General features: G+C 43.7%; 1 protein-coding gene across 1 annotated transcript; it reads left to right on the top strand.

Annotated features, from left to right (window-relative positions):
- Nucleotides 1–15298: 15298 nt before the first annotated feature.
- LOC144827552 (t-SNARE domain-containing protein 1-like) lies at nt 15299–23341 on the top strand. The gene is made up of 3 exons (XM_078685814.1): nt 15299–15397; nt 19553–22073; nt 22353–23341. Exons 2-3 carry the CDS (start codon nt 21647–21649, stop codon nt 22604–22606), a joined length of 681 nt encoding a protein of 226 aa, XP_078541940.1. The 5' UTR covers nt 15299–15397; nt 19553–21646; the 3' UTR covers nt 22607–23341.
- Nucleotides 23342–26309: the final 2968 nt, after the last annotated feature.

The following is a 26309-nucleotide window of genomic DNA, read 5'->3' as shown; positions in this document are numbered from 1 at the left end:
ACACCTTACACAGCCAAAACGACAACCTAAATTTTATCACTCACCAGAGCAAATCTTCATGGTAGGATATACCACAACCTAGGCAAAGCCTGTCTGTGGTCCCATGTAGCATTAAACTAATAAAAACAGAAAGAGAAAAGAGAACAAAAGGAGATGCAAGGATCTTAGATTAGAATCCATAAGCATTCTTATTCCAATTTCAAAGAGAATATACAGTACATAATATGCAGTGATTCCTTACATTAGGAGGTCTCAAGATTATAATAGACAATTCAAATACAGTAATAATTGATCATAAGCCTGTATACCTAAAAATAATCAGATATCCCAATACAGAACACATATCCTTCACTCGTTTGTCCTAGTATACGGCCAGATTTCTGCAAAGTCCTGTTATAAACTCTAATTGCAAGAAAAGATTTTTCCTACCAAAGTATCTATTCATATTGCAAACTAGCACAGGGAAACGAGAGCTATTTAAAACAAAATATATCCCCAAACCAGGTCACTTAAATGTAGGCTCAATCTAATTATCTCAACAGACTATAAGTCAGGTCCAGGCCAAAGAAATAAAGAATTTTCAGGTCTGAAAGTAAAATGACATTATTAAGTCAATCTTAAAAACGTAAGATTACCAGTCCAAATATCACCAGGGCAGTAAATTCAGTTATAAGCGCTCTGCATGGTCATACATTGCACTAATAACCGCATATCTGATGTAATTGTTGCTGTCAGGTGTACCGTCCCGAACATCTTTAAAACAACGAATGAATGCAGTATTAATAAAATCAAAACGACTCTTCGCTCTAAGGGAAGAGAAAAAGCAATATGAACATACCTATCAAATTACGCCGCCGAATGTTACAACCATCCATAATATTACACAACACATTACGCGCTTGACAAATTACCGTCTCCATTTAATGCAAACATTTTTCAAGAGAACTTAAATGTAAAAGTTCAAGAAGGTCGGAATCAGAGTATATGACCAAACACATTATTGTTCTTATCGAATTACCGTCTCTATTTAAAACCAACATTTTTCAGGGTACGAGAGCTTGAAAGTTTAAGAGTGTTGGGTTCCAAAAATGTTCCCCAAACCATTAATTGACGCATTCAGTATCAGTCAATAAAACCACATAGTAGGTGCAACGTGTGTATGTTGATGGTGGACTAACTGAATTGGTTGTTGTAACTGGTATTGGTATCTCCATTGTTTTGAAAATTTGAATTTCTATTTTTGAATGTGTGTATCAAAGGGTATATTACGCTGAGAGAAGGTCTGCCACTCTTTCACAAGGATGATGTCATCAGTGATGTCATGAGTGATGTCATTTGAGATGTCATCAGTGATGTCATGAGTGATGTCACTGACCATGTCATGAGTGATGTAATATGTGACGTCATCAGCAGTGGATTGCGGGCGCGCAAGTTATAGTTAGCTGAACTAACTATAACGGGGAAATTTCAAAGGTTTTGTATGAGTGAAATGTCCAGCTAACTATAACATGTGTGAAACCTATGGTTTTTTCAATGAATTTGCAAGGTTTTTTAAATGCTAATTTCTAACTATAACGTGTGTGAAACCTATGTTTTTCTCAGTGAATATATATATATATATGATGTATATATATGTGTATATATAAATATGTGAACAAGGCTCGTTGGAGCCAAAACGCGTAGTGGCTGTCAAAGAATAAACAAAGGAATTTGAGCACACTTACCGTGGTCTGTGCCCGTTTATATGCAAACAGGAAACTGCATTAGTAACGGAATCCGATATGTATATTTATATCTATCTATCTCCTACTGGCAGTCCCCAGTAGGTAGTTATAGTTAGGACCTAGTTAGCATAGGAAAAGCTTTTGTTGACTTGCCTATAATGTTCAGGCGTTGTTTGACCAATCTTCATGAAATGTTTCAAAAAAGTGTCAAAGTAGGTTCTTGGTGTTATGGAAAGTTTGTTGGTGATCCGTGCAGTGGGGACCAAGAAATAGGGGCCCAAATAAAGGGTGCATTTATAATGCTAATTCCCATAAGAATGCGTTATCGAACCTTCAGCCCGAACCCCTGGACGGAATTACATCAAATTTGTCAGAAAAGTAAATGTTGAAATGCCGATTGTGCTTTTTGTTATTTGGTGCAAACCTGTCCTATTGTTTTTGAGAAATTTAAGCCAAAAAGTATAGATATATCTCTGGCTGTGGATATTTCGCAGTGGTTTCACGATTAATCACAGATGCGCGTTCCATCGGGAATGCTGTGATTGGCTGGATGAAACCTGAACAGAAAGTTGCGGTTGCCATTATATCATTCTGGAATCATTCCCGTGGCTGAAAATATGTGTCAAAGCTAACATAAGGGTTCATAGTGGAAATACTCTGACCCCATGTTTGAGAAATGGGTGTGTTAGTGACACAAGTTATGTGTCCAAAATAGTTTTTTTTTTAATCGCACCGAATATTGGCGATGACGCTGTGACTGCCAGCGAGGCCCCTGTGTACCATTACATGGACATCGCAAATATTGCAAAGTCATTGCGTACATCGGTGGAAACCTAAAAAAATATATATATATTTGTACACACTTGTCGGTCACTGTCACACACACATGTATGCACTCACAAACTTACTCAGATACTTATACACCGATTCACATACCCACTCACACACTAATACATCCAGTCACATACTCCCTTAGACACTCATGCACTCACTCACATACCCATTGAGGTACTTATGCACCCACTTAGAGACTCACTCGGAGTGTGACAGACCCATGTAAAGACCCACTCAGAAACTCATGCACCTACTTAGATACTCAGTCATAGACTCATGTATACAGTTGTATACCTACTTAGAGACTCTTACAGCCACTCAAAGAACCACCTAGGCACTCATGTACCCCCTCACAGACCCCCTCAGATACTCATGCACCCACCTACAGACTCACTCAGATAGTCATGCACCCATCTACAGACCCTCTCAGAGACTTGTGCATCCACTTACAGACCCACTAACACACTCATGTATGTTCTCATAGACCCACTGTCACATCCATACACCCACTCACAGATCCACTGAGACACTCATACACCCATTCACACACCCATACAGTCTCTCCCACACTCAGTTACAGACCGTCTCAGAGACTTATGGACTTAGTCAGTCACTCATACACTTAGAAACTCACACACCCACTCAGCAACTCACTCAGATATACACTCACTCATCCTGTCAAGGCACCTGCCTCTACTCACAGACCCACCCAGAAACTCGCCCTCCCATTCACAGACCCACTCAGACACTCATGCATGCACTTATTCACTCACCCACTCAGAGAATTATGATCTCACTCACAGACCATTGAGACACTCAGAAATTCATACATCCACTCATGGACCCACTCAGACACACCCATACAGTTACTCACACAGCCACTCATAGAACTACTCAGACACTTATGCACCCAGTAAGTTATACACTCAGAGACTCATGTACCCATGCACATGCATACTCACAGACCCACGCACCCACTTACAGAACTTACAGACACTCATGCTGCTAGTCATAGACTGACTGAGAGACTCATGTACTCACTCACAGATCCACGTAGACACTCATGCACCTACTCACTCACCCATTCAGACACCCACTTAGATACTCATGTATCCACTCACAGATCCACTCAGACAGTCATATACCTACTTATAAATGCACAAAGGCACTCATGTACCTACTCACAGATTGAGTGAGAGACTTTACGCAACCAGTCATAGAACCATGTGGCACTGATGCACCCACTCATAGATGTACTGAGGCAGTCACGCATTTTGTTACAGAAGTACTGATAGACTGATGCATCGTCTCACAGATCCCCTCAAATATTTATAAAGTGAATGAGACACTTAGGACCTGAGTACGATCTCTTTAGGAAGGCCTCCAGATGGGTTCTGGAATGAGCAAATCTGATTCAGAACCTATGTTTCCGACCGAATCGTCCCCCATTCCGAACGACCAAGAACAATGCGAAGATCTCGTCCGCGTCGACCGAATCATTTCCAAATCCTATACTGTCAGTTCGACTCGTTCACTGCCGAATCGTGAGGCACAATGGAGCCGGCTTTCGAACGAGCGAGTACGATGCACAATTTGGACTGCCGTATCGACTCGGTCTCAGCGAGATGAAATGGCTGTGGGAATTGGACTTCAGGGTGTTCTAGCGGGCCCCCCTTCACCGGGGGCCCTCTGAATCTGTCCCGTGGGGGTACCCATGGGTCCCCCCTTTCCATGCATGCACAGTGTGGTGGGCATCAAGGGGTGTCCGCCACAGGGTGTACGCTTTCCTCCACCCACCCCTTTTTGCTATGGGAGCCTGTCTATGCGGTCAGTATACAGGCTCCCCTAGAGTTCAATGGGAGTCCGAGCAAACCGAGTCCCTCACCATACGGGTGCATCGTACTTGGACGCTCCAGCTCGCAGAGCACAATTCGCCAGGAGAGCCCTCCAGATCCGAGTCGTACGGAGGGCTTTCCTAGCGAGATAGTACTCTGGCCCTTAGTGATATAGAGATGCATGCAGTCACAGATTACACTGAAAATTTATGTACTGTGTTATAGAGATATTAAGAGAGTTGTACATGCTATTATACAGACGTTTAGATAGTAATGTGTTTTGTGTGTTGGTTATAATTAATTTTGCAATTATACGTTTTGAATGTGGTTGTGGCTATTGAATGTCTGCATTTATTTTGCCATTCTGCAATGTATTTTCAGTGACCGTGGCTACCGATATCATCGCGACGCCCGGCGTCACTGCTGACACAGGAAACTGTTTTAAATGGTTGTTTTTTTGTAAACTCTCTAGAAAAATGTGACTTTAAACAGTGCAGTAATGCAAAGTGATGCCAGACAACCTGTTATAAAGGAAGATCTAAAGAAAAATATTTGAAAACAAATGGCTGTTGTGGTGTTAGAATCCTCAAGGCGTAGGATTACTTTTAAAATGTTTGGACATGAACTGGACGCAGGGTTCTCTGGCAATTGTTGAAGGCTGGAGCTGAGGTGTTCTATGCAAAAAACCTACCTGAAGTATAACATTAGTCCTGCATATGTCTACTTGTGATCCACTGAAGTAGCTATTTTACAATTGTCTTTTCTTAGTTTTTTAGTTTATGTTTTATGATATTGAACATGGATAGGTTGGAGGGAGAGAAGGCCAGCTCTCCTGAAATGGGCTTAGTTACAATCATGCCATATAAGATTGTCATCGTAAGGTGTCATGAATCTGTAATTGTATGTAGCTATTTGAGACCTACAGTTGTGGACTAAATTAGAGGTGTTCTCTGATGGCTATCTCTGCATGGCCAAACTCTTCAGTTATTACATGAAATGTAAGTTTCTGGTGGGTGGTGTACTGACATGCATTCTTACAGTACTAGGTGATAGACAGACCGGTAAGGGTTCTCTCATCTGAGAGTGTAAAAAGGATAAAAACCCTATTAAGAAGTTATTATGCATCCTGGTTGACCTACAACTGAATTCCCAACCACTGAGTGTTATGACATTAGTGTTAGGTGAGTGCAAAGAGGGTTATATATGAATTGACATTAGTATATAAGGACAAGGCTACATATAGGTTGATCTTTCACAACTTACTTGAACATAGAAAGGTGTGTGCTAGTGGGACTGTTCCATATCTGTGAAATTTAGGCAGTAGATTGTACTCAAAGGAGTGATTATTTTTCTGGATTCTGTTCCAGGGTCATGGGATGAGTTATCTTGGAAATAGCTATGTTTTCACCTATCTTCTCAAGTGTAAATTCTCCTAAAGGCTTAAAATGTTGGTTCGTAGTGATTTGCAGAGCTAGCTACTTGTAGAGAAAGTGGTGCCTACCATGGATTTCCTATAGTGAGGTGATCCATGATGCAAGCCTGAAGCACAATATCCTAGTGTGTTTCTATTGCTTGAATTTAACTTGTAGGTATATTTGACCTTTTCCTTGGGAGTTGTGTGTTCTCTTAGATGTTGGTGGAGAAGGACTTCAACTGCAGCAGGGTCTAAACAACCCCCATGTATAGATTGTTTTAGATTTAGTTTGTATTGGTCTCAGGACTGTGTCTGAGGCCTATCATCAAATGTGCTGTAGGATTTATTTTCATGTTATGCCTATGGGTTTGACAGTTGAGTTCCTGTGGCCTGTGGCTTGTCCTGCAAGAATTTGATGGCTTCACGTTGTGTTTTCCATTTTTTCTTTCCTTCCTTTCCTTATGTTCTTGGATTGGATTGTACTTAATGTGCAAAGGGTTCTGGGAAGTGGGTAACTGTTACAGTGTTCTATGTTTCCAGCCTGTGATCATTTCAAATGTATCATTTTAGCTTGGAGAAGTTTTGGATGAATAATTACATAGGATATTGTAGGAACATGACATTAGATGTCCTTTGTCTTGGCACCTTCCCTTTCTACCCATTGGTGCAACCTTCTGTCCAAAACATACTTATGTGCTGAGGGGTGGTATATTATACTCTCTAAACACAGCTTTTGGGAACATTCTTTGCACAAGTGTGTGGGAACTGGTTTGGGGGAAATCAGGCAAACAGGGGTTACTGAGCCCCATCTGACTCAATTGAATGCATGTACATCTCATGTCCTGGGGACTTTCTATTGTAAGACCCAAAACTGTGCACCAAGTACACCCCTTTAGAACTTTACCTTCATCGTACCAGTGCTTAATTTGAGCTGGTGGTTTCCAGTGCGTAGCAGCGGCACAGAATTATTAACACACGCACTGAAAATGTCTGCCACATAGTGTTGCGCCCTCAGCGAACACAGATGGTTTGCATGTGCTCTGAGTCCAAATCTCAAAACTAGCCAGAAAATTGCTACAGGGAAACTGCAGAGAATGATGGACAGTTTTCAGAGCCATGCAGGGTGCATTGCTTACCCAGGAAATTGTGACATAGGTTAACTCAGTAGTTGTTCCTACGCTAAATCTTACTTCATTTACATTTCTGGAGTTGATATTTCTGCATATCTGTTTTTTCTGGCACCTACCCTTGTCTTTCGCTTCTTACACGTATATCCTTTACGATCAGGGCCGGACTGGCCGTAGCGGGCACCGTGTGTTTTCCCAGTGGGCCGCAAGGGTGGGGGGCGGTTTTGGACACGTGGTGGCCGGTTTTATTAAAAGAGGCCAGTTATGGATCAGTGCTGCAATATCGGCCCCCTGTTACAAAAGCTGCAGTGGTACAGCGCAAGGGGTGCTTCCCACTCACTTCCTCATTCGCCCCCCTCAAACCCCCCCCCCCACCCCACCCCCACCCCCCCGGGGTTTGGTCAAGCTGCTTGTCAGGGCTCGTTTCTATTTCCAGTCTGGCCACACTTACTATCATCTTGTTTTTCACTGTTACTTTGTAAGCATGCTTTTGTATCTATAAAGCACCCTTGTTTACATGTTTTTTGAAACATTACTGTGCACTTGTAGCTATATTTGAATAGCAAAGTGTTCTAACAATCTTGAAACATGTTGGCCACCCATTGGCATAAAGCAGGCGGAGTCAATCTCATGTGTTTTCCTGTTTTATCCCGGGACAAACTAAAGTATTAAAGCACTTACACACTATTGTAGTTATTTCCCCTGGATGCTAGAGGACTTCATGTCCTACACAGAGAGCTACGTTTACATTCAGTAGGTATAAAAGTATATTATCCCCACTTTGTATGACTACCACCTTAAGACAGGGTGTTAAATTAAGTGTCGGATTCAGAATAATGACAACTAAGACAGAACACGTCAGAAATATGATCATATCTAAAATATATTAAAATTCAATTTATGGTAATAAAATTGATTCTTCAGGTGCCAGCCCCTAATAGTGATTGTAATCATAACATATGCCGGGTGACAGCTGTACTCCATTTTCCTCTGTATTTATAGACGCAGGAAATCAAATATTTAACTCCCTTCCAATTATTGGTAATACAAACAATTACCATATCTTCTTGTGAAGCTGAGATGTAAAACATACCTTGTTATCTGTTGACCTTATTCTCCTAATCGAACATTGACTGCTGTTCTAATGAGAGCAGAGCTTTATGACATGATGCAGCTGAGAAATACAGACCTTCCCTATTTGGTGGGAAGAAAATCCTGATTTAATGAAACAGGCTAAAGCGAAAGTGGTGCATTTCTCATTCAATAGCAATTTATCATTAGTAAGATTTCACTGATCAGGAAAAATCCTAGAACAGGGGACAAAATCTAGTTAAACATAGCAATCTTTCTTAATTGATAAGCTTTCTTGTCAAAAGAAGAAAGGTAATATGCCAAAATGTTGATAAGGTAGATTAAAACAGCACACCAAGGGACATATTTACAAGGGCATTGGGCTACTGGAGCATCACTTTTCGCACAGTAAATATGGCCATCTTCGTCACAGTTTTCTGTGGCAAATGGGCATGTAATGGGTGTTGCTGTTGGTGTTCCAACATAACACCTATTGCTTTTTGACACTGCCCCACATTTATAAGGTTTTGTTAATCTGAGACAGTGCCAAAAACTAACGTCTTTGAAAAGGAAGCGTTAGATTGGCACACCAAGGAGAAATACATGTATTTCTCCTTGTTTTTTTGCTCAGCACACATAGAAGTAGCCAAACACAATTAATGATTGTCTTTGTGAAGGAAGGTGTTCCTTCCTGCACAAACACAATCATCCCTATAACTAGTCACTATTGCATCATGGTGCAAGGATGCCTGTGCTGGCGCTCGGCACCACTTTTAGAACCTGCGTAAGGAAAAACACATGGGTGCGCCATATTCTTGTAAATACTGCGCATCCCTGCATATTTTAACTGACGCAGCGCGACGCAACAAAAAATTGCTTGCAATGCCATGCTGCGCCATTTCATTGTAAAAATTCCCCTATGTTTCCTTAGGCCATTATCAACTTCTTCATGAAGATTCTCACCAGTGAAGAATTCTCCTATTGCTACCCATCAAGTTAAAGGGGGACAATTGTTCCCAATCGGATGACCAGCTGATGGACCACCTACCCTATTGGGAGATCCCTGCCTGCCTGGCTGTAATCTCTGGGATGGAATTGTGCTCCCCAGTTCAGTGGATGCACTGTCTTCACAGATTGTTGTCAAATAGGCGACAATGTTGATGCTGACCCCAAAGTGATTGTTTATGAATAACCAAAAAAAAACTGTCCCTTACACGCAAGGAGTTGTCTCCCTGCATGCCAGTGCCATTTTACTTCTTTTACTACTTGGGCAGGAAAAACAACCCCTCATAAACAAGATGGGCATCATGTACTGAACAAAGCGATCCAATGGCAGGCGGTCGCCGAGTCAAGGGTTTTACATTGGGAATTCCAATCTGCCAACCCCTAAACGACCTCCGAAATGTTGAGAAGCATAAAAGCAAGAGGATTCAGAGGAGGGGTTATACTGCCCTGTGAGCCTTTAATAAAATAATACGTTTATTCCCACCATTGAGTGAAATCTACATTTAATTGTAAATCTTGGAGGCTAACATTATACAAGTTCAGAGCCTGACAATCACCAATGCAGAGAGAGACAGCCAAACAGGTTAATATACAATGTTGTTTAATGTGAAGCTCCAAAACCAGCCCTCAGACCTCAAAATACCCACACGACTTCTGTCCAGTAGAAAAGGTGTGGAATTCTACTTACCTGACCCGTGACTGAAAATGCTCTAAAAAAGTAACACTGAGTCCCGCTTCCAATTCCACATGCCAAACCCAATGTACTCTACCACGATATGAAGCAAAATACTCCTGGGAAGAACCAACAAAAAGTCAATCAATAGAACCTCTGAGCTCTGCATTTCTAATTTTGCTTTCAAACAGGTACCAAACAGTTCACAGCTTACTGTTACATTGAAACGAACAAAAAGAGATGGGCTTAGAAAAGGTTTATATGACTAAACTAAAGAGATATTCACGCTTAGTAAATAACAGAAAAGCCAATGGGTGATCCATTGACACTCCCACCTGTCCTCAAATGTTCGTACCACCAAAGGACTCAAACAAGGGTTCAATCTTTTTATGGCGGATTTACCAAGACTATTCGATACTTGCAACTCCCACTCCTCGAGGTTGGGAAGGAAAACTCTGAGCAACCTTCTGTACGCGGATGACGTTGTACTACTTAGCCATACCTATATTGGTCTCCAGAACCTTCTGAGGGAAATGAATAATTATGCAACAGAAAACACCTTAAAAATAAACCTTAGCAAGACCCGAACGTTATCGATCAACACCAACAAAAAACAACAGAAGACCTGGTCTCTTGGTGGTCTAAAGATCGAGCCAGTCAGCGAGTACAAATACTTGGGAGTCATCTTTGACAGAGAAGGCTCATTTGTGCAGCAGAAGCAGGAAACAAGAAGGAGAGGAGCACTGATCGGCCGTGACGCTGAAAAATCTAGCTGCCAAACTAACGGGACCGATCATGACGCCTTATCTAAAAGTCATTCAGGAGAAGCGACTTCCCTCGATCACCTATGGAGCGAGGCCTTGCGGGGAAGAGACTCCAAAAACCTGGACTACATACAGGTCAAAGCCTACAGAACAATGTTTTCGCTCCCGTTCCACACCTCCCCGGCACAAATACGATTGGAGTTTGGTCTGCAAAAACAAGATCTAGCCAGGCACGGAGCATACATTATTTGCTGTCACAAACTCAGATCCGCCACCACAGAAACATTAAACTCTTTACTATGGCAGGACATACAAGGCAGGGACGTCTCTCAGGCAAGAACTTACTTGCGGGCCGCGCTGGAAGCTACTAAACTCTCCACGCCCTGGGACATGCAACTTGGGCATAGCGCTTTTAAAAAACTAGTTTGGAAAAACGTTAAATCACTTTCCCTATTAGAGGACAAGGTTGTTTTTTCCAAAAGATCTCATGCATGGATGACCCTCAACACGTATAAAGTCCTGACACCACAAACATATTTTAGCCAGGGCTCCCCAAAAGCAACAAAAATGAGGTTCCTGAAACACAGACTAGGGATTTTGCCAAACACAGAGTATCTTCCACCATGGCTCAGGACAGAGGGCAACGAGGTCTGTCCGCTTTGCAACTTGGATAAAGGGGACATTCTCCATCTCACTTGTCTTTGTGAAGAACTTCAACAAGCACGCCAACTGCTCATCAAGGACCAGCTTAAGCAAAAAGGGATCAGCACCAGAAGGCAAGCGGTGCTCGCCTGCCTGAATCCTCAAAACACCAAATTGAACTGCAGATACGTCAAATTCCTCGCGATGGTCGAGCAAAGAATTCCAAGACCGCTAAAACCGGGGATCAACAAAGTAGACAAAGGTTACCAAGCAGACTGTCAGAAGGAAGTAAAGGAACCCACTGTCCAATCTTTGTAAAAAGGCGCATCGACAACCACACTGTTCTTTTATTTAATTATAAGCTCAATTTTTTAACGGTTTTAAATCATGATATTTTATGATCCTTTTGTAACATGTTTGCACTGGTTTTAATTAATTATGCACAATAAACTTTACCTAACCTTGTAAAGCAAGGGAAGCAACATGTAGGCTTCAAATGGCATCACCTAGAACAACAGAGATGGTGATCTCACTTCTGTTTCATAGCCATGCAGTGTCTGCAGAAAGCACTGTTTCCCTCGAACTGTGCATGCTTGCTGCCCCAACATACACGAGAAAATAAATAGCCTTGGACATGTTTATCGTTAGTGGACATTCTTCTTGCTCTACCAAGAGTCCCATGGACTTGTCGTCCTCTGTGTGTTTGTTGAAGTTGGGGAAAACAGTTGGCATTTATTTATTTATTTTATTTATTTTAGCGATTTCTAAAGCGCCTGGTGACCCAAGGGCATCCCCGCGCTATGTAGCTTGAAGTCCTATTGAGAGGGAAGGCGGTCGAAGGGAGTTATTTGGGAAACAGATGGGTCTTTAGTTTTTTGCGGAAAGCAAGGTAGTTGGATTCCAGTCTGAGGGCGCGAGGGAGTGCGTTCCAGCCCTTAGCCGCCTGAACGGAGAATTGTCGACCTCCTGTGCGGGCTTTTTTGAATCTGGGGATGCAGACTAGATTCTCATTTTGAGATCGTAGTGATCTAGTTGCTGTATAAGGTGTGATCATTTTACTGAGGATCGCTGGACCAGATCCGTTGTAAAGCTTGTGTGTTGTACACATTGCTTTAAAGTGCACCCTTTGGCGCACGGGGAGCCAATGCAGGGTTTTGAGGGCTGGCTTGGCAGATATTCTGGAGGGGGTGTTGGTAATCAGGCGTGCTGCCGCGTTCTGTGTCCGCTGGAGTTTCGTGATGGTAGCCTCGGGGGCTCCCAGATAGACCAGATTGCTGTAGTCCAGACGGGACAACACTAGACCCTGGATAAGAAGCTTTCTGGACATAGGTGGGAGTAAGGGCAGAATTTTACGGGTCGTGCGCATGAATCCAAAACATATGCCCGAGGTTTTGGTTGCATGGGTTTTCATCGTAAGCTGTGGCTCAAGCCACACCCCGAGTGTCTTGATTTCCGATTTAGGGGGGGGAATTTCTCCGAACACATCGGGCCATAGTGTAGGAGGGATAGTTGTCCATTGCTTGCCGAGTAGCATTACCTCTGTCTTAGTCCCATTCAATTTCAGTGATGAGTCATTCATCCAGTTGTGGATATCTATGAGGCAGTTAGTTAGATTTTCAGGATGGTCAATCAGCTGGGACAAGGAGACGACTAGTTGGGTGTCGTCAGCGTAACTCACCATTTTGATGTTAAATGGTGTTACCACATCCTCGAGGGGGGCCATATAGACATTAAAAAGCGTCTGGCTTAGGGAAGAGCCCTGGGGGACGCCGCTGGTGAGTGGGAGGGTGGATGAGTGATGGATGTCGTCCCACACTTGAAAAGTGCGTCCTGTAAGAAAGGATTCGATCCATTTGATAGCTGTCCCGGTAAGTCCTGCATTTGCCAGTCTATGCAGAAGGACACGGTGGTTGACCGTGTCAAAGGCTGCACTTAGATCCAGGAGGATCACTGCCACTGATCCTCCTGAATCTAGTAAGCCCCTTGCCTCTTCAATAACTGCAAGGAGTGCGGTGTCCGTTCCATGGCCTGGGCGAAATCCGGTTTGGGATTGTCGGAGCAGTTTATTGGTTTCAAGGAACTGGGACAGTTGAATGTTTACCAGTTTCTCGGTGACTTTGCTAATGCCCGGGAGTAGGGATATTGGTCTATAGTTGGACAGGTCCAATGGATCTAGCTGGGGTTTTTTTAAGAGTGCTTTGACCACAGCACTCTTCCAGCTGTCAGGGACGGTTCCGTGGGTAAACGAGCAGTTGATAAGGTCCGTAATGATAGGCACAATTACTGAGGCTACAGTCTTGAGGAACCTTATAGGGGCTGGGTCCAAAGGGGATCCACTTTTCATTTTTACTAGGGTTCGCTCCACCTCTACGGGGGTGACAGGTCGGAAAGTCTGAAGCGAAGGACGACAGATACTTTCAGTCTGTTCGAGGGAAGTGCTACTTTCCGTGAGGCTAGGGGAGCTGGGGGGTGGGAGGGAGGTCAGGATTCGGGTGATTTTCTCGTTGAAGAAGTTAGCTAGCTCATTACTTCTGTCAACTTTGGGGGTGTTGGAGGGAGAGGTGGTGGGGACCTTGGTCAGCTCTTTGACGATTGAAAAGGATTCTCGGGCTGAATTGGATGCTTCTTGTATTCGTGTGTTGTAGTAAGAAGCTTTGGCTGATTTAATGGCCTCTTTGTAAAGTTTGACCGTGGCCTGGTAGGCTACTTTGCTGGCATGTTGCCAAGTCTTTCTCCAGAGTCGTTCGGCCTTTTTGCAGTTTTTGCGAAGTGTTCTTAGTTCTGCGGAGTACCATGGTGCTGAGCCATGTTTGCCGTTTTTATTTTCCCTATTTCTGAGTGGGAGTACTAGGTCTAGGGAGACGGTAATCCAGTCCCTGAATCTTCTGTCTGCCGTATTTGGGTCTTCAGCGTGAGCAGGGATGTTTTTTTCAAGGGTCTGAGCCCATTCGTCCGTGGAGAGTCTGGGCCAGGTCCTATCCTTGCTGAAGGTAGGGGGTGTACGGTTTTTCGTGAAGGTTCCAGGTAGTTGGAAAGGGACCAAGAAGTGGTCTGTCCAAGGAAGGGGAAGGGCCTCCTTTACTTATTTACAGCATATAGAGAATTTTTTTAGCATGCTGTTTCAGGAATGGATTAGGGAGGTACTCTTGTTTACCCTCCATGGAAAAAAGCGTTTTTTTATGAAATGGCCTTCAGATCCACCCATGCCAAATACTAAGTCTACCAATTTTGTAGCTGCCCTAAGCAGTGTCCCATATCCAATTTCCAACATTAGCCCATTGCTATCTTTTTTAGCCCTGCCCTATCTTTGCACAGTAGACATATTGCTTTATACCCCCTCTAAGGGATGTGTTACAAACTCGCACACAATGCCCAGTATTTCCTCCAGAGGTACTGATAAAGGGGGCATTGGTAAATACTAGAGGACAGAAGTACTCATGGAACTTTCACAAATAACCTTTGGGAATGGGTGTATCCGCACTGATTACAGTATGATTTTACCCTGTATTAAAACGTGAGATATTGTTGGCTTTCAGTTGCTGAATCATGAATTGGTAGGCAGTTTCCGTGGTAATTATTAATAATTAGCAGTTTGGCAACTCTTTCATTCCAGCAGTGGATTTCCTGGTTTATGCAGTTTCTAAGTTACTGGAACAACTGCTTAAAAAAGAAATACGTACTCAGCAAAGGACACCACTCACCCCCTGCAATTCAGGGCTAAGGATACTACTGGCAGTTGGTATATCTTAACAGCTAAATGGTGATGTGGGAACAATAGAAATTGTTATCGCAGTGCACTCAAGTCCTCAAAGTTTTTATTTTTTGAAATTCTTTATTCACTGTGCGTCCCAGTCATTAGCTGTATGTGCTATATAAATCTGAGTTACAGGGGTATTGTCTTTATGTATTATTGGTATGGTTGTATAACATGATGTGGTATTGTATCTCAGTATGGTGTAATTGTGAAGTGCACCACAGGGATTCTAATTTTTGTAACCGTCTTTTGAATAATCTCCTTAGTGCCATATACTGAATAGGGTGTTCAGTACCACAGCGACGTCACTTCATTCTAACTCTTTCTATTGTTTAATGTAGAACTTCAGCAATGTTCTTCAATTCGAACTTTATTGCACTCATGGTGGTTTCACAAGGTTCTTTAATGGTGACCTTTAACTTTAAGGACGTCTTTGCTTTTACACGTCAGGGCGCCTACAACGTGACGCACGCCGCTGTGTTAAGAGGCTTGTTGTACACGGGGCTAACGATTGTGGTTTCTAAACGGGAACGCAGACTATTTCGTTTTATCGGGTAAGTGCAACGTAACTTTGAAACTCCTGCATGTGAGGCACACAGCTTAGAGAACTACAATAGAAGGGTTTATCTTTGTGAAATATTTTTCCGTCTTCACTGAAAAAACCCCACTCGGTTAAATGGCATGAACACACGGAGCATGTTTTCGCACACATTGAGTAACAACGCTTGGGTTTTCCGTTTCTGTTTTAGAGCATGGCACGAATTAAAGCATGTTCGTGAAGAGTTAGTTGTTCATATTCACTGGCACACTTAACGTTGATCAAATGAAGCTGAATTAAAAGGTTTCTTCTGCGGAAAAGCGTTCGATCACATGTAGTGCTGTTTAGAGAGGACGTATAGACTAATGGTTAGCACCCCTGTTTGAGATTTGCGGTTCAATTGTATTTCTTTTTCTGTATATATGTGGTGTTCAAGCACTTGGGAGAGTCATTAACTTTTGAGAATACTCTTGGGTTTGATTTTAAGGGCCTGGATTGAGCTTTTTTTAAATTTTGAATTGAATGACAAACTTGCCAGTTTTGAAGCTAAATGCGCCATCAGCTAGGTAGCGATGTGGGAACAATTTCAGCAAAGTATCTTCCCCGTGAGAAGATGCAGGGCTCAGTACCTTGCTGAAGATCAGAAACATGGACTAACACTGCTGCAGAGAAGGAGGAAGGTATTTTTAGAAACAAGGTCCATATGTTCAATGCTTAATTTGAGCCAGTGGTTTCCTGTGCTCGGCACCAGCACTTAATTTTCAACACCGGCGATTGTGACAATCTGCCACAAAGTGGCGCTGTCTGGCCAATTTGGAGATGACCGCAACAACATTAAATTAATAATTTGATATACATTTAAAATGGCTCTTACCTGCAACCCAAGCCATTCTTTGGGTGCCTGGAATAGTCTGAATTGCCACACTTGTGAGTGATTGTTTGTAGTTGTGTTGTTACTATTATTGTCAGCATGGCAGGGTCAATGTGTGGTGCAAGCTTCAGTGGCCTCCTGACAAGAGCCCTGGCACTTTTTGTTTCACAAATTAAGCACTGATGTATGTTCAATATGACCTATGAATAGGTGATGAAGCTTTACTCATAGATACGTGGTCCAATGTACACATTTTGGATTGGATCGAGGCACAATTGGAGCCACAAATAAGTATCCATACAGTAGTCACCAATGGGGAAGCTACTGTTCCCACTTGATTTCTGCACACCTGTTTCCTTCCAACAGACAGTTGCTGTCTCTGCTAAATTTCCTAAACAACCTTCGTAGGAATCTTCAAACTGGTTCTTGAAACCATGCTATAAGATATGCCCCACTATTTCCCACTTACTAACGGTACAGTATTATTTCATTTCATCATGTGGAAGACACTATTTTTTGCATACACATGGATCATCCCTCTAAAATCAAGCAAATGTTTTGCAACAGGAAAAATAAGGTACAACTGATTTGTAATGCAGACTAAGGGCCTTATAAACATACTGATGGGGTTGTACCCCATTCCACCAAAGCAGGAAAGGGAAATACTCTGAAGCTTTGGAGAACTATAGTCCATCATAGTTAGAGATGTTTGCCTGCCTGGGACTATATTACACAAAGTGCTTCCTGAACGCAATTGGCATGTGTGCATGCTTTGTGTGCTCCTGGGCACTTCGATATTGCAGAAGGGACCGCAGATGCTTGTGTGGCCTGTTCTGTAATACAAATAGCACTGGTGCACAGAGGTCATTCCATTAATTGCATGGGGGTGTGGCTCCATGCAAATGAGGGAATCACTTTGCCTCCACGCCACATTACTGACCTGGGCTCAAAGGCAAACATGTCCATAGAAGGTGCACTGAAAGTGCACCATGAAAAGGTGGCACATTGACAGTGTGCCCCCTGAGGGCAGCCTTCCTATGGGGTGAAAGGGGGCCCGATGAACACCTCCAGACATTCCCCTGTAGGCTGGTGCAGTCACTCACTAGACCCATCTGCAGGGGAGTCTGTAATCTCTTTTGAAAATGCAGGCAGGTCACCGCCTGTACAGAGAAACATGGAGCAGCTTTAAATAGCAAGTTTTCAGCTGCCCTGAGGGCAGCGCCTTCTTCATAATGCTGTGCACTTTCCCTGTTTGCACCCTGTGCATTTCCCTAAAGATGAGCTGTGGTGCAAATAGGAAAAGTGCACCCTTTCAGTAATACGGGCCCTGGTATAGATATGTGTGCCTTCATAGGAGACTTGGTGGTTCTGCTGAATGCGCTAAAGCTTTGCTGGATGAACACCATCTTCAATGTGTTTATAAACACAAACTCACAAATCTTTTGAAAACAAATATTTACAAAATGCCCCCAAGGCAACCACTAGATCCCTACTTCTGTTGGAAAAATGTGTCCAAACGGGCAACACCGGGAGGGGGTGCATATCCTTCCTCTATTCACTTTTGCTCTCATTGGGGTCTCAGAAATCACTACGTCATAGAGCCTTCTTGGAGGGTATCTTGCTGACCGCGCCATCAGGCAAACAATAGGAGGGTTTATATATACATGTAGCGAAATACAATTGCTCTATGCTCCTGAGGGAAGCCCACTATAAAACTTTATACGACTGGTACCTGTTCCCACAGAAACTACACTCCATCTTCCCCAATACGACAGATCGCTGCTGGAGGGGTTGTGGTCTCCTGGCAGATTTCAAACACATATGGTGGGTTTGCCTGACTATACAGCCCTACTGGAAGGAAATACTTTCCCAGATCAAGCTAATATTAGGGTACCCGATTGGTGACTCCTTGGAACATATTCTCTTGGGGGTTCACAATCCAATACTCAAATATGAGACCCAAGGTGACCGATACATCATGTGGTTAAGTCTAGGTGCGGCAAAGATGGCTCTAGCGGCGGCCTGGAAGAAGCCGAAAGGTCCCTCCCTTACACAATGGCATGCCCTCTTATGGCGCACCATAGCCCTAGAGCAATTGAGCGACATCATTGATGACTCTCGCAAGGGCTTTGATGCTATTTGGTCCCCACTAGTCCGCTACCTCTCAGACGGACTCCCTCTATGTGCATGCACCCCTAGATTGTGGGCACTACATATCTTCCTGATTTATTAAGGGGCTTCACTCCTCGGGGTGAGGGTTTCGGGGAGCTCACCATCACATGTGAAATCTCTTGCTTGGGACGTGGGAGTCAGTCTCCGCGACCCCCCTTGTCCACACAGCAGAGAATAGGCTTATGTGTTTTCCTGGGTCTGGTTGGGTTTTTTATTCATTTCTTTTTCTTACTTATTCACCAGGGGTTTGCTTCACTATAAATGTAAACGTTCGTATATTGTAGAACTTGGCTTTTCAGAGATGCTCACTGGGGAAATCAGACCCTTGTTACAAAACTGTACCGATACTATAGCTAACCTCTGCATGGATTTTGCTCCTGAGAAAAAGATTGAACGTACTATAATCTTTGCAAAATGTTTGTAACCCATGAATACGTTTCAATTAATAGATTTTGAAAAAAAATGCCCCATACGTGCTGGAAGTGTTCTTTTAGTGTGTGGTGGTCATTTTTTGTATTTACAGTCTCTGGACTACCAGGCTTACACTGGTCGTCATTAACAGGATAACAAAAGTGTGTCGGAAAGTCTGCAGAAAGTTGGGTAAATGCTGTGTGGTACCTGGATCGACAGCTACATGTCCTCGCATTGTCAGTCTATTGTTTCTCTTTGTGGAGCCAGTGGAGGTACAACTGGTGTAAAGGTGACAGTTTGCTTGACTCTAAATAGTGTGGACGAGCAAGGAGTTTGGTGGACAAGGTACTCGGCCATGTTTCTGGCAAGGTGCCCTGTCTGACAAACTGTACATAAGGCCATAAATCATTACTCTCTGCTACAACAATTTTCCTGGCTCCTCACATCACTCATAGGAGTAAAAGTATTTCACACACCATGATCGATATGCAGCAAGCAAAGTTTATGGGTGAGTACTTCTTGCATTTTACAGGTCTTTAACATTGATGCATGAACATGAGTGCAACAGTGAAAAGATAAGTGAAGTTATGTTTATGTCAAAACTTGGGATGTCTTCTCTGTTCATTTGCTGTATCATGTGTCAGTTTTTTAGAATCATCCTTGCGGCTTCACAGTGCAGTAGCACCTTGTTCATTATGCCCTTTCTTTCCCTTTCAGGTGCTTACCCATTGACATCATGTCTGGTAACCCCTACACTCATTCCTTGCAACAATACACAGAACAATTATCCCAGAAATCATATAAAAACAAGGAATGCAATTGAAAGGACTGTTGAACTTCTAAAAAAAACAATTTTGGCGTGTGATTTTGCTGGGCATGGAACTTCAGTACTCACCAAAAAAGATCTGATGCATCATCTTGTTGTGCTGAATATTGTACAGTTTGGTAACCAGATACCACTTGCTTCTCATAATGGATGAACCTCTGGTTGAAGGCAATTGAAGAAGGTAATGACAGAGTGGATCAGCAAATAAGCGAAGGGCGCAGAAAAGGTGCAGAACTCAGTACACAACAGACTAAAAAAAAACATATTTCAACACCTTTTGTTTTCTAAAAAGAGGTATATGCTTTGCACTGGCCAAATCTAACTGTACAAAGGTAACATTCCTTTGTGTTGAATCTGACATAATGCAAAAACTGTTTGCATTTATAGTTATTGGGATAATTATGTGTGGTGTTGCCAAAGTGTAGATAAGACTTGCTTTTAAAGAATACATGTTTTCTTTTTAACAAATTGCTTTCGCTTGTTAACACAGTAAAAACAAAAAAAAACAAAGCCCAATGTCAACACAAAGAAACTGCAACAATTACAATACAGTGCAAATAAATCTCGGGCATGAGAGTAATACTTAACTAGACCACCCTGACCTTTGTAAGCAAGTTCCGATTACCTAAACAACCTCACTTCTTTCTACATTTTTAATTGGGAACAGGGCTATGGGGAACAGGCCCACAACATATCAAGAACTGTGAGAACAGATATTTGATGTATGGATAAGGAGCTAGTTGCCAATGTGTCCTTCATCAGCTTACATCGTACTGACCATGCCATGCAATGTTCAGACAGCCTAAGCAGGGCTTTCTACCAACACCTCAAGCTCTCACTTTAACGTTTATGCACATCCCAGCCCAAAGAAAAAACAAGCATTCTATGCAATGTTAATCTCCAGAATAACCGATTTCAGGCTAACAAGTCCATTTTAGGAGATAATCCTGAAAGGGGATTTCAATTCCAATTTAATCTATACCCCAAATGTAGATGAACAGCTAACAGCAGAGCATTTATAGTGGAATGTAGAACCACAGTCATGTTCCACATCAAAATGCTGTGATGTAAAAGGGCAACAGCTAGTGATGGCCCTGAAATTTCTAGGCATGAGAGTGTTAAATGGAAGATTGAAGATGATGATCCACCTAAATATACTTACTATGGTTCAAAGTCCCTGTCTATCATAAACTATATCCTCTTATCTCTTCTGGTAAACCCATTATTTTGGCAATTTTGAATTAAATATACCACCCTCGGTGATTACGCCCAGCAGGTGTTCACACTTGCAATAAGGCCACCAACGCATATTCAAGCTCCAGCAGATATTTGCTTAACAAAAATGACCCATTTAAGGGCCTTGAGGTGGAGTAATAACACACTAGCTGGCCTGACTCACCTAGCAAAACAATTACTGAAGACCAACATTAAGACCTCAAGTAACCAAATGGATGTATGGCAGGATTTTACTATTGGCCTGTCTAAGCTTGCAGTTCCAGTCAAAAATAGTACACAGCTGATAGAAAAAAGGCAAATAAGACTCTTGTTCAATTGAACAGTTATAAAAAGGAGCTAACCTCCAGTTGCAACAAGCCCTGATTTTGCTAATTCGCGAAAAATACAGAATCACAAATTAGAATTCGCAGAATGGGATGCATCAATAAAAGCGAACCAAAAATGCGATTCGAAGTCTGCCGCAATCACCGATTGCGTATTCTGCTAAATCCTACAAAAATCGCAGATTTGCCTATTTCCCATGTTGAAATTGCAATTTCGCAATTACTGAAATCGCAAATTGCGATCTCGCTAACTGCGAGATCGCAAAAACGGGAAGTCGCATTTCGAGCACAATGATGACACAACCAGGAAGTAGGCAGTTCCCTCACTCATTCTGAACACAGAGCTTGTGAGTGGAAGAAGCACAGCACAGAGCTCCACCATACACACCCTGCAGCCCCACAACAGGACACACATCCAAAACCAGAATGTCCCAGGAAGCAGCAGGAAGCAGTGCACTTGGCAGAAAAAGAAAAATTAAATGTTCTGAACAGGAGCTGGAGTTCCTCATCGAGGGTGTAAGCAGGGACCATGATAAGCTTTTTGGGAAGCAATCCCGGAAGGTGCCTGATGCAGACAAGAGGCGCATTTGGCAGCGCATCAGGGCTAAGGTGAACTCTGTAGGAGTGACCCAGCGCTCTATTGATGAGCTAAAGAAGAGGTGGTACGACCTCAGAGGCCCTGCCAAAGAGCGCATTGCAGAGAAGCTGGGGGAGCAATATGCCACGGGAGGAGGAGACCCCACAGTTGCGCCCAACACACCACTTGAAGACCTGGTGGAGGACACCATCAACCCTGCAGCCTGCGTGGGGGTCACCCAGCTGGACACCTCCCGACCCACCCAACAATCCAAAGGTAAGAGCCATGCAACTGCGACCCCGTCCCCTAACAATGCCCATGCCCCCAGAGCTAACCATCTGATAACCCCAGTAATGCAGGCCATGCACATCAGAAACGCCATATTGCATTGTGGGACCTGTTGTGTGATAATAGTTCCCTGATAGCCACACACAGCCAAACCTGTCAAGTGAAACATGTCCCTAAAGCCAGTCGGGGAATGCAAGCCTGCATGCATGTCGCAACATCCCATGTGCAAGATTCATATCATTAATCATGCACCCATTTACATCACAGGTGCTGCAGAACCACAGAGCACAGACAGCGAGGCACTCCAGATTGAGGAGAACACAGAGGACACAGAGGGAGAGAGCTATCCTTCCCCACGACCTGGATCTTCAGACACCTGTACCAGTACCACCCCATGCGCCACACATGGCAGTGGAACAGGCCACAATACCACCCAGGAGGCAGACACGGCGCACAGCCACTGTGCGGTCGCAGTCAAGCGGCCGGATGAGGCAGCGGTGCAACGTGGCAACACGGGCTGACTGGGGTCAACATGATCAAGATCCAGGGCTTGGCATCGAACGCCGGATGCTAGCTGTCCACAAAAAGCAGGCACGGCACATGGCAGCCATGCAGCTGCAGCTGCAGCTTTACAAGACAGCACGCAACGTGAGCCAACTCACCGCAAGTGTGCAGGTTTTAATGGCTGCAGTGAGGGAGAACAGCCAAATCATGGTGTCACAGCAGGACATCAGCCGCCACCGCCACCTGCTGACCCACCTATCGGCATACACTAGGTCAAACCACCTGATCGAGAATGCTACTTCCTAACTGTCATGCCGGTCCCTGGCAATGCAATGCCAGATGGTGCAATGCTGCCAGGATGTTGCTAGGGCGTTGGAACAGGTCACAACCGCTGTCCAGAACCAGCAGGTATGTGGCCATGCCCATGCAAGGGGGGTGATGATGCCAGTGAGGGCACATCCAGTCTGAGCAGCCTGTCCCTGCCGGTGGTACAATAACGACGCCGCAGTACCAGGCCCACTGCAGCATCAAGGCCCGATACTGGCGAGGTGGATGTGGAGAGGCGACAGGACGAGTCCGGCCGGAGGTGCTAGTGATTGACTATTAGCAGCAGTGCCATGCTGAAACACCAAGCAGGCCTGCTTCCCAATCATAGAGCTGTATGACTTAATACAGTTTTCATGTTTTGTGAACACAAAAAGTAAAAGAAAGATCCTGTTTACATAATAATAAGAATTTATTTCAAACGCAAATCCTACTCATGTCATTATTTCATTTGACATGCATGAGTGCAGTGTTGTGTGAGGGGTATGGGAGCACTAGAAATACTTCAGTGTGATGTTGCGGTGCCTGTGTCCTTCAGCAGGATTCTCCCCACGTGCATGAAGCACATGTGCAGGTGGGCGGTTGTCCCCCTCCGACTCACTGCCAGTGATCTCCACAGGTATCCTCCGCTTGATAGCAATATTGTGAAGTATGGCACACACGGCCACGATGCGGCAGCAGACCTCAGGCTGGTATTTGAGAACCCCACCAGTCTTATGTAGGATGCGGAATCGGCTCTTTAACATACCAAATGTCCGTTCAATGACATTCCTGGTGCGAATGTGCGCTGCATTGTAACGCCGTTCCTTTGGTGAGGCAGGGTTGAGGTATGGGGTGAGGAGGTACTCACGGAGGCCATAGGCGATGTCACCTGAAGGTAAGGAGCAGAGGGTGCCTGTCATGCGCAGCTACATGGGCTTGACGTACTGTATGTGGAAATATGTACTTACCTAGGAGGTGTCCTTCGCCAAAGTCAACGCTGGCCAAGCGGGTGTGCATGCCGCTGTGCCTGAATATGAAAGAATCATGCGCGCTCCCCGGGTATTGGGCCACTATGTCGGTGATGATTGTCTTTGCATTGCAGACCATCTGGATGTTGAGTGAGTGGTAGGACTTGCGGTTCCGGTACATGTATTCTGTCTCAGCGGGTGGGCTGATGTGGATGTGGGCACAGTCAATGCATCCAATTACATGGGGGAATTGCGCAATGTTGTAGAATTGAAGCTTTGTTTGATTTAAGTCATGGGTGGTTGGGAAGGTTATGTAATGGTGTATCCGGGTCAGCATGGCGTCCAGGAAACTCTGTAGACAGCGGGACAGTGTGCTCTGGGAGATCCCCCCCCCCCCCCCCCCTGCAACTATCCCCTGGAAGCTTCCGGAGGCCAGGAGGTGCAGGCAGCACAGGACCTGGACATGGGTGGGCACTGCATTGGTCCTCCATGTTGGGTGCTGCATCAGGGGGTCAAGGTCTCGGTTGAGCTTGGTTATCATTGCCATATTCAGCCTGTATTTTGAGTAGATCTTCTCTTCAGTCTGGCCCAGGAGTGTGATCCGCTGCCGGAAGATGCGCTCCTGGATCCTGCGTCGGTTCCGGGCTGCAGTCTGGAGCCTTTGCCGCCTTACCACGATGTAGAGTCCTGGCATTGTGAATGTCCTCGTGCTCCTACTGTGTCTCCTTAAGTGTGTTTGTTTTGCCCCGCACCTGTATCTTTTTATTTTTTTCCAATTGAACTTTATGGTTATCACCTGGTTTGAGTTCTCCTTAAATAGCGCCTAGCTAATAGCGATTTTTTTTTTTTCCCCGCAAATTGCAATTATTGATGAATTGGCTTTGCGAATATTTTGAGGGTTCGCAAATGATTTCGCAGAATCAGTGAAACATCACTATTACAGAATCGCAAAGGGGGTTCCACGTTGATTCTGCGAATTTAACTCGCAAAATATTTTTGCGAATTAGCAATTTGGTTGTTTTTTCTATCATGAATTGCGGGAACAGCATTTGCGATCACAATAGCTGTTTCGCAACTATTGCGATCACAATTTTGGTTGATGAATCTATGCCAAAGAGAGTTAATCAGACTCGAGTAAAATTAACTACCAATCTTGTCATGGGAAAAAATAAAAATATTAAGGAAACATTATGAAAAGTAGCTTCGTGGAAATCGTAGACAGAGGTATTCTGGGCAATGCTAATATACAGTGCTAAGCAGACCATTAATGGGCTTTATAGACCAGTTAACGTAATAAACAGCTCAAATGTTGCGGAAGAAGCATCGGCTCTGTATCTGGTGAAAATGTTCACTGGTAGAGACCATTCCGAAGAACCGGTGATTGAAGAAGATGATCAAGAAGTCAGAATGATTATAACAAATGAAACTGATGATTTAGGGGCATATGTAGGTAATTTACATTTTGCGATTCTCAAATAGCGATTTTTAAGGAATCGCTATTTGAGAATTGCAAAATGGAATGTAGGTAATAAATCAAAATTTTTTTGCGAATCCCTAAAATTCCTTAATTGCGAATCGCAATTAAGGAATGAGTGTCCCATTCATTCCTATGGGCCAAGAGGCCCATAGGAATGAATGGGGATACATTCTCAAATTGCGATTTTCTATGAGAAAATCGCAATTTGAGAATCGCAATTCCAAGGGTGTCAGGGTGTCCAAAGGACACCTGTTGCACCCCTGGAATGTGCCTGTAAGTACATGTGGCGCACATACATACCCTAAGGGCATGTCTGTGCGCCACATGGCACTTTGAATAAAAAAATAAGCATTTTGACTGGAAATCGCAAAATACCATCTACTTGGAGTAGGTGGTATTTTGCGATTCCTTAAGCCAAAATCGCAATTTAAAAGGCACCCCTACATAGCATTTAAGGAATCGCAAAATTACGATTCTTTAAATGCTTGAGCGAAATAAGGAATCGCAATTTTTGCGATTCCTTATTTTGCTATGTGGCACCTACATACCAATATGCCGTTTGCGATTCACAAACGCTGGAATTCTGCAAATTCCAGCATTTGCGAATCGCAAACGCCTTCCTACATCTGCCCCTTAAATAATAGTGGCAGAGACCACCCTGAAGCACTGGTGTTTGAAGAAGTTAATCAAAAAGGGGAAATAACCATAATAAACTATACTGATAACTTAGATGATATGTTAAAAAGTGGGCCTAAGATACCGGAAGACATGCAACCAAGAATGTCAGAGTCTGATCGCCAGCTGCATTTGCCTTCTATGGTAAAACATATATAACTGCAGGACGCTGAGATGGAACGCCAGGGCCAATTGGCATACCACAAGCCATTGATGAAGTAGATAAACTGCTGAACCCCTTTAGCTGACACATAAACCCGATTTTGCCACTTTTGAGAGAAAAATGACAAACGT

Source organism: Lissotriton helveticus, chromosome 4_1 (genome assembly GCF_964261635.1).
Source record: "Lissotriton helveticus chromosome 4_1, aLisHel1.1, whole genome shotgun sequence".
In the NCBI taxonomy this organism is placed as follows: Eukaryota; Metazoa; Chordata; class Amphibia; order Caudata; family Salamandridae; genus Lissotriton; species Lissotriton helveticus.
This window is presented reverse-complemented; position numbering and strand designations above follow the sequence as displayed.